At 41.9% G+C, this 9,796-nt stretch overlaps 1 protein-coding gene across 1 annotated transcript; it reads left to right on the forward strand.

The window, feature by feature from the left end:
* The first annotated feature begins 353 nt into the window (after positions 1-353).
* CLEC14A (C-type lectin domain containing 14A) lies at positions 354-2,365 on the forward strand. Its single transcript, XM_004436385.3, has one exon. The coding sequence runs from the start codon at positions 451-453 to the stop codon at positions 1,921-1,923; it is 1,473 nt and encodes a 490-aa protein (XP_004436442.1). The 5' UTR covers positions 354-450; the 3' UTR covers positions 1,924-2,365.
* Positions 2,366-9,796: the final 7,431 nt, after the last annotated feature.

The raw sequence follows: 9,796 nt of genomic DNA on the forward strand, positions 1-9,796 counted from the left end.
CCGCAGTTCCTCTTCCCTGCTCCTTCCTGCCCGCGTTAGCCCAAGTGTTTTGGGATCTGAGGTCCTGAAACTGCCTAAGCGGGGAAAACGATCCACTTCTTCCCAGGGGCGACTTCCTTGGTTTTTCTCCTGCTCTAAGAAGGGCGTCCGACCTGCTGGTTGCCTGCGTTCCGTGGGCCCGGGCGCCAGCTGTGTGCCTGACCCCAGGATAACTCAGGGCTGCACGGGGCCTGGCAGAGCTCCGGACACGTTTCCTGTGGCGGCCTAAGGAAGCTGTTTGCCGCCAGGACCTTGGTGGGGATTCTGGGCGGTTGCTGGGCCGGGCGGGAGTGGGGCGGGGAGAGTTGGGGAGAGCCAGCTGTAGGGCGGTGACCGCGCTCTAGGGACAGCTCCGCGCCCTCGGCGGGACAGATCCAAGTTGGGAGCGGCTGTGGGCGCGGGGCCTCCAAGATGAAGCCGGCGCTCGCCCTGTGCCTCCTCTGGCAGGCGTTCTGGCCCCCGCCGGGCCGTGCCGAGCACCCCACAGCCGACCGCGCGGGCTGCTTGGCCTCGGGGGCCTGCTACAGCCTGCACCACGCTACCATCAAGCGGATGGCGGCCGAGGAGGCCTGCAACCTGCGCGGCGGGGCGCTCAGCACGGTGCGCGGGGGCGCCGAGCTCAGCGCAGTGCTCGCGCTCCTGCGGGCCGGCCCGGGGCCCGGAGGGGGCTCCAAAGACCTTCTCTTCTGGGTGGCGCTGGAGCGCGGGCGGTCGCACTGCACCCTGGAGAGCGAGCCTTTGCGGGGTTTCTCCTGGTCGTCCCCCGACGTCGGCGGCTCCGACAGCGACACGCTGCAGTGGGTGGAGGAGCCCCAACGCTCCTGCACCGCTCGGAGTTGCGCGGGACTCCAGGCCACCGGGGGGGTCGAGCCCGCAGGCTGGAAGGAGATGCGATGCCACACGCGCGCCAACGGCTACCTGTGCAAGTACCAGTTTGAGGGCTTGTGCCCCGCGCCGCGCCCCGGGGCCGCCTCTAACTTGAGCTACCGCGCGCCCTTCCAGCTGTACAGCGCCGCGCTGGACTTCAGTCCCCCCGGGACCAAGGTGAGTGCGCTCTGCCCCGGGCAGCTCTCCGTCACAGCCACCTGCATCGCGGACGAGGTCGGCGCGCGCTGGGACGGGATACCCTCCGGGGCGGTGCTCTGTCCCTGTCCCGGGAGGTACCTCCGTGCCGGCAAATGCGCGGAGCTCCCTAACTGCCTAGACGACTTAGGAGGCTTTGCCTGTGAGTGTGCTGCGGGCTTCGTGCTGGGGAAAGACGGAAGCTCTTGCGTAACCAGTGGGGAAGGACAGCCGTCCCCTGGGGGGACCAAGGTGCCCACCAGGTACCCGCCGGCTACTGCAGCCAGCCCTCTGCCGAAGAGAACATGGTCACCCACGGTCCATGAGAAGCCAGGAGAGATACCCCAAGTCCCTGGACAAGACAGTTCAGCAACATCTACTCCCGAGATTCCTCTGTGGGGAGCACAGAGCACGATATCTATCCTTCAAATGTCCCCTCAAGTCAAGTCAAAGGTCCCCATCACCTCTTCAGGAACCGTGATGCCCAAGTTTAATTCCACCTCTTCCTCTGGCATTCCCCCGACTTTTGACTCCTCCACCATGGTCTTCATCCTTGTGAGCATAGCGGTGGTGGTGTTGGTGATCTTGACCATGACAGTGCTGGGGCTTTTCAAACTCTGCTTCCACAAGAGCCCTTCCTCCCGGCCAAGAAAGGGGCCTTTGGCCCCACCGGGCGTGGAGAGTGACGCTGAGGCCGCTGCTCTGCGCTGCAGTTCTGCACATTGCACAGACAATGGGGTGAAGGTGGGGGACTGCACTCTGCAGCACAGAGCAGAGGGTGCGTCGCTGACAGGGTCCTCTCTTGGCTCCAACGATACATAGGGAAACGGGAGACAGTGAGCACTTCTTGTGAGCAGAGTTTTTCACTTGCAATGAAAAGGGAAAAGGAAAAGAGGAACTGATTCGTGGGACTGACGTTTCCTACAGAAATTCCCCTTCCCCTAAATTCCGTCTACTCCACTGAGGAGCGAAATCTGAACTGGACAGTCCTTCCCTGAAGACAGAAGAGGTGGAAGTGCCTTAGGGTGGTGCTGAGGGCCGGGATCCTACTGGGGAGAGGTAGTATCTTGTGTTTGTTCTGGGGGATTTGGAGAAGTGGTTGAACTTTTTAAGATATTGCAAGAAAATAGAAAGCAGAAAACAATTTTTTTTTAATTTTCCTTTTTACCATAAGGGAAAGGAAATCTTCTGTATACATTGTTCAGACTGGGAATATATTGGTTTGAAATTTCCAGGCAAAAAAATAAAGGTTGTTGATACCCCAGACTCAGTTATCACTGGTTTCCTGGAGGAGTAATTTAGGAAGAACAGCTGAGGGGCACGCTGGGAACAGCAACAAGAGAGCATCCTGCTTTTAGACTGAGGGGGAAATCTTTAAATCCTGAGAATGAGGAGTAAATCTTTAAGACTAGTAACTTTTTCCTTGGTTCTTTATACTTTGCATTCAAAGTCACTGCTACTGCTCTAAATCCAAACTGTCATGTTGCCAGAGTTGCTGGCTCTAGAAGCAGATTCTAGTTGACCATCAATTCAAGAGTTTACTGTGCATCCTTGCTCAAGGAGACAAATGATTTGTGTATTCCTCTTCCAATGTTTGTGCTCTCCAGTGTGATGACCTCTCCAATGGAAGAGCCCCCTCCTGAACATCAGGATGCTGATCCTCACTTCCAATTATGGCAATGTTAATTTTCAATTAAAACGTTAATGCTACATATTGATTTGAAATCTTCTGGGTGCATTAAAGCACAAGTAACTGGATTTCCTCCAAAGTTTCTAAGTTCTTGTGCACTGTTTAATCCATGGAAAAACTTGAATTCCAAACCACTTCCATCCCCCCTTGATAAAAGTGCATGCAGTGACCATACATGCCCATCTCAGAATGATTACAATTTAACTAGAGTCTTCCTGGGCAAAGACATGGTAAACAGCTTTCCATAAGAATTAATAGTAGAAGAAATAAGTGGTAAATACAAATATCTTATTATGACGTGGGATATTAGAAAGTAATCCAAATGAAGCATTCTTCTAAAAAAGACAATTAAGACATAATAATAATCACTATCTAGTGGAATTGAGACCCCTAGAAAACATCCCACTTCTGTTAGTCTGATAAGACTTTAAAACTAAGTGTGTGGGGTTTGGTGCACGGAGAAAGATAGAGAAATAAGCTTAGTAACCAGGAAAAACGAAAATAGGAAGAAGTTTACACTATATTTTCATAGAACCATTTGACGTTCTTGAGTGTACAATGTATAAAAGACATATATATAGTATATATCATATTGTAAAATTAAAGGAATAAAGTAATAGGTAATTTACTTCATACATAAACATGTCTAAATAGTTACATTTACATAAAATCACAAATGAATTATTAGAATTAACAACATTCAAAGGAATTTAAATAAAGTAATTTCACAAGCGAAACTAAAATCAGGTAAGTAAATGGCTTACCCAGTGTCCCAATTGTCAGAGTGTGTCTCAGTTCATCTCAATTGTGGTGATTTATCTTTCCTCTTTACTATATGACTGCTCAGTAAAGAAAATAACCATTTGAATAGCATATATGGTATTTTCTTTTGTAACTTGAAAAATAGCATCATTTATAATTGAACTGAACTGTAAATTATCTATATCTAGAATTATGTATATATAGAGAGAATTATCTATATCTGTGTGTGTGTGTGTACACATGCTTTGTCTTAAAGTAGGACACCATTGTATCATTGTTACAACACAACAGAGTATGCATCATTAACTTATTACGCAACATGCCACTGGTGGCATTACAAATCTTGGGGTCCAAATGCCCTGTGAGAAGAATAAGTAGCTGTCAGCTCAATTACTCTACTATCATCCCCTATTATTTCCCCTTGTAAGTAGATCAGGAAAGAATTACAGAAAACAGTTTGTTTTCATATTTGATTTCCTGACAGATAGCAATTTCAGAACAAGCTTCATATAATTTCTTTTGATTTCTGGCTATGAATCCTTCCATAAAATTTTGACTCCATGGCAGAATCAGGCCAGCCAAGCATGGTCTCTTAAGACCTATCTAAGGCTAGGGTCAGTGTTCGTCCTCTGTACTATTTCTCTACTATCACTTCTTCACTATTTCTCCAACCTCTTTGTGGTTCATTCCCTTCTTACTTAAAAGCTTCTGCCCCCACACTCATCTCATAGCTGGCTGTTGAGTCATTTCCTTACAAGGAAGACTTGGAACCAAATTTACAGTCTCTCTCTCCAGCCTAAGTCCTGCCATCATCTTATACAATCTCAAAGTCCTCATGTACGGTTCTGCTAATGCCTGTGCATTCCAGTTCCTTGACTTCCTCACTTCCAGTGACCTCCACTTCATTTCAGCCACTCACTCCAACAGCCACACCTTCAGCTTTCAGATGATTCTGAAACTGCTCTACATCTGAAATCACAAATTCAGACATTTGTGTGTGTGTGCCAGCACACATGTTGAGATCTGTACTTTAATGAATTTTGCCACCTATTAGAACTAAACCATTATTGTTTGCACTTTGAGATTCCTTTTTTCTTACAATAATTAGCCTTACCGTGAATAGTATACTGACACGGTATCCTTCTTTTTCTTTTCTTTCTTTTTTTTTGAAAGAATTTCATGCATGCAGAAGTTGCAAGTACAGAAAAAATAACTTTGTTTTCCTGAATTGTTTAAGAGTAAACAGCCAGCCTAATGCCCCACCACTCCTGAATACTTTAGTGATTACTTCTAGGTTATCTAATTTGTTAACATTCAATTACTCATAGTATCCCCATATAGTTCTTCTTCATTTCCATAAGCTTGATAGTGATGTCCTCTCTTCCATTTCTAATTCTAATAATTTGAGTATTTCCTCTTTTGGGGATGGAGCCAGTCTAACTAAAGGTCTGCCAATTTTGTTGATCTTTTCAAAGAACTAACTTTTGGATTCATTGATTTTTCCCTATTGCATTTCTATTCTCTGTTTCATTTATTTCTCATATAATCTTTATTATTTCCATACTTCTCCTTGTTTTGGATGTACTGTGTTCTTCTTTTTCTATTTTTTTAGGATGGAAAGTTAGGTTATCGATTTGTCATCTTCCTTTTTTAATATAGGCATTTACAGCTATAAATTTCCCTCTAAGACTGCTTTAGTGGCGTCCAATAAGTTTGGGCATTTTGTGTTTTCATTTTCATTCATCTAGAAGTATTTTCTAATTTCCCTTGTGATTTTTTTAATACATTGGTTATTTAGGAGGATGTTGCTTAATTTCCACATATTTTCAAACTTCCCTAAATTCCTTCTGTTTCTAATTTTTAGTTTGATTCCATTGTGATTTGAAAGCATACTTTGTATGGTCTCAACTCTTTTAAACTTATTGAGTCCTGTTTTATGGTCTATCCTGGAGCGTAGCATATAGTCTCTCCTGGACTTGTTTCACAGGTGCTTGAAAAGATTGTGTATTCTGCTGTTATTAGGTAGAGTGTACTATAGAAGTCTGTTAGGGCTAGTTTGTTTATAGTGATTTTCAAGTCTTTTATTTCAGTTTAATCTTTTTCTTAGTTGTTCTAGACATTATTGAAGAAGGCTGCTGAAGTCTCTAACTTTTATTGTTGAATGATCTCTTTCTACCTTTAGTTCTGCCAAGTTTTTAAAAATATATTTTGGAGCTCTGTTGTTAGGTGCATATATGTTCACAATTATTATATTTCCTGATGTATGGGCTCTTTTATCATTATAAAATGTCCTTCTTTATCTCTAATAACCTTTTTTGTTTTAAAGTCTATTTTTCATGATATTAGTATTGCAACTTCAGCTGTCTTATGGTTGCTTTTTGCTTGATATATCTGAAAAGTCTGTCTTCCCTGTCATGTGTTACCACTGAACAAACTCTGCTCAGTTAGCTTAGTGGTCAGCTAATGATTACACAGAGATTTATATAAATGATTGGACTAATAAATCTCCCACCGTTTGTGGAGGGACTCTGTGTGTATGTTGGGGCAGGCCTTCAATGCTCAGGCAGTTAGCAATTCTGCCTTAGGCTTCTCTTCTTGCTTTCACAGGAACTCAGCATCACCCAGAGTTGGAGAAATTAGGACCTTTTTAGATCTTTCCTGGGTAAATGCACAGCCTTACACATACATCTGCCTTCCTAGATTCCCAGGAATATGTTGGAGCTTTGTATAGCCCCCTATGGACATCTCTTTCCCCTAATCTTCCTTTTGAATTTTGTTCAGTCTCTGGTTTGCCACAGTGTTGTTGCCGCCTGTATTAGTTTCCTATGGCTGCTGTAACAAATTACCACAAAAGAAGTCTGAAATCAAAGTGTTGGCAGGGCCTTGATCCCTCTGAAGTCTGTAGGAAAGAATCATTCATTGCCTCTTCCTAGCATCTGGTGGTTGACGCAATCCTTGGCGTTTCTTGGCTTGCAGCTGTATCACTCCAATCTCTGCCTCTGTTGTCACGTGGCCTTCTTACCTCTGTGTGTGTCTCTTATTCGTCTCTGTGTTCAAATTTTCCTCTTCTTATAAGGACATCAGTCACTGGATTTAAGTCCCACCTTAATTCAGTATGACCTCATTTTAACTTAATTACATCTGCAATGATCCTATTTCCAAATAATGTCATATTCACAGGTACTGGAAGTTAGGACTTAAATACATGTTTTGGGGGGGCACAATTACAGACAGGTAAATAGTGGTCATTCTCTGTGGATGGGGCTCTTTGAAAGTTCCACACATGTTCTGCCCCTTCCAGTGACTGCTAGGCTGATAGTTTTCCTAGCTACTCTGCTTGCAATTCTGCTGCCTTTCAAGGCTTCCTCAGGGCTGAGGAGCGGAGAACAGGAATAGGGCAATAGGGAGGAGTGGGAGCAGTGCTGACTGTCTGGTAGTCTCCTCAAATCCCATCAATTCATTTGCTGCCATAGGCTTGCTTTAGTGGCACTTTACTCCACCTGTGGGTCCTGAACCTGCCCCATCATTGAAGTCATCTGTGGTGATTATATATATTATAAAATATAACAATATAATTTTTATATATATATATTTATATATGTTTAAAAACCTAACTCTGGACCTACTAAATCAGTCTTAGAGGTTGGGCTTTGGAATCTCTGTATAGATATGTTTTAACCTCCTCTGGGTGATTCTGATTATAAACAAAGTTTACGAGCCACTCTGTGTGATTGTATGTACTCAAGACAGAAGTTTAATATTCTCTCCACTCTGTTCCCCGTATCTGGCAGCATCTGAAGCACAGTGGATACTTCATCAATGTGTGGAAGTGCATTTTTATTTCAGCAAGTCTAGAAGGCATGCTGAATTGTCCTTGTCGTAGCCATGTCCTCTTGACAATTTCTCTATAGTCTTGTCCTTCCACTTCTAAAACACTTTTGCTTATGCCCATTAAAAATAGGATGAGGAAGAACAACTATAAAGCTATGTAAAATGGTGGTGGTAGAGGTGATAGGGTGTGTGCCTCATTTAAAAGCATATTGTAGTGGTTAAGCACTCTGTGGTGGGAGAAATACTGAGCTATTAACAGAAATTTTCTCTTTTCTACCTATTTCCCTAGAGGACCCCTCCCCCCTCCACTGAATCAATGATATTTGTATCCCCAAAAGAGACTGTTTAGTCTAAGAGCAAAGAGTCAAATTGTTGGTTTTGAATTCCAAAATAGGTTTTTGATATTTATATCAGAGAGAAAATCTTGAAAGCCAAGGCATATTTTTTCTGGTCTTGTTTTTTCGTCTGTTTGCTTTCATAAAATAAAATGCAGATACAGAAAGTCATATAAAACAAGCATAGAGTGAATTATTATAAGCAGAACGTCCTTGTAACCATCACCCCCAGGGACAAGAAATAAAACTTTGCAAGGCCCCCAGGAGCCTTCCCCTGGATTCCATCCCAATTACAACCACTTCCTCAATGCTAAAGTAACCTCATCTTCATATTTTTAGAAATAATTTTATTGCTTTTTTTATGGTTATATTACCCAAGTGTGCATCCCTTGACGTTGTATTTTAATCTTACATAATTTATACTTTCTATTTATTTTAATGTTTTTAATTATGATTTTTCCATTTTGAAATCATTTTGAACTTACGAAAATGTTACAAAAATAAAACAATCTTGGTAAAAGATTCTACAAATGTAAAAACATCTTACAGAACTACAGTACCATTAGCAAAATCAGGAAATTACCATTGATACAATACTATTATCAAATGTACATATCTTATCCTAATTTCCTCCATTTTCCCACTAAAGGTAGTTTTCTATTTTCGTCATTACTTCTACATTTGTTATTTGGATTTCTATGTAAAGAAGAACTTTCCTTCTACCTCATTTATTTATTTAATCATTCATTTATCCATTCATTTGCTTATTTATATCAATATGAACTCATAGATTCCTATTTTACTTTGTGGTTTTAACCCAGTACAATCTTTTTGATTTTACTATCCAAATTGTCCCAGACTTGACCAATGCGAGTCCTTTCTAGTTATCTCCTATCTCTCTCTGAAATAGCCACATCACTTTTTGAGCACTCTCTTGCATTTTGGTATGAGCTTATCCTGTACTTTCCCTGCCCCAGCCGGTTTTAGCATCAGCCATTTTTCTAAGGAGCCCAGATTACTTTAATCAGAGAATAGTGTTTAAAAATCAATATCTGGGTGCTAGATGTGCTCAATGACACTGAGATCTCATTGCTTTTAGGCCTTTTCAGAAGGCAGAGCTGGAAAATTTTATATGTATGAATACATACACACGTCTGTATTCATTTCTATATAGTCCCTGAGTTCATGTTGATATTTACAACTTTGATTTATACCCAGGGTTAATTCCATTCTTCTCTTCTTTCCTTATTTGTAACCTCCTTTTCCAACAATGAAAAAACATGGCATGTACGTATATGTGTGTGACTGTGTGTGTATGTGTGTGTGTGTGTGTGTGTGTGTACTTGTTGGTTTAATCCTAGAGTACATGGAAAGTAGTTTCAGAGTTCCTAATCTATATCCCTGTGAAAGAAAATCTACTGTTTAAAGTACAATACTTGTGTACAGTTCATTTTAGACTTTAGCCTTAGGTATAATCAATATACTGTATCCAAAGTTACTTGGGTAATTCTTCCCCACCACCTTTTCATTGTTTTCATGTTATTCATTTGGAATACAATTAACTTGTTTATAGTCCATTTTTTGGTCCCCCTCATCCTTACTGCTTTTATTTATGTTTGTATGATATTGTTCTAAAATTATGAGAGCTACATGAGTATTTTCCTATTTCACTTTCTTTCTTCATGAAAGGTAGCATCCTATGGATACCCTTTTGTACTTTGCTTATTTCACTTATATCTTGAAAATCACTTCATATCATTAGTTCATATAGATCTTCCTCATTCCTTTTGCAGCAACGTGGTATTCCACTAGGGATGTATTACACTGTACATACTTTCTATGTATTTTTTAACTTAATATTTCCAATATCTTGTAATCTATAGATATGCTCCCCTTCCATCCCAGTCTTTTTCTTATAATTTTCATATTGAAGAATTTGAGGTGTTTGACCTGTCAAGATTCCCACAGCCTGAATTTTTATGATTTCAAACTCATGGTACAGTTTAGCATTTTCCTCTGTCCCCTGTATTTCCTGCAAATTGGTACATAGATTCAGAGGCTTGAATAGACTTGTTTA

The sequence above is a fragment of the Ceratotherium simum genome, chromosome 3, assembly GCF_057802395.1.
Source record: "Ceratotherium simum simum isolate JZ-2026a chromosome 3, ASM5780239v1, whole genome shotgun sequence".
NCBI lineage: Eukaryota > Metazoa > Chordata > Mammalia > Perissodactyla > Rhinocerotidae > Ceratotherium > Ceratotherium simum.

Excerpts from the sequence above, each read along its gene's own strand:
- CLEC14A (XM_004436385.3), top strand. The coding sequence starts at position 451 with ATGAAGCCGGCGCTCGCCCTGTGCCTCCTCTGGCAGGCGTTCTGGCCC.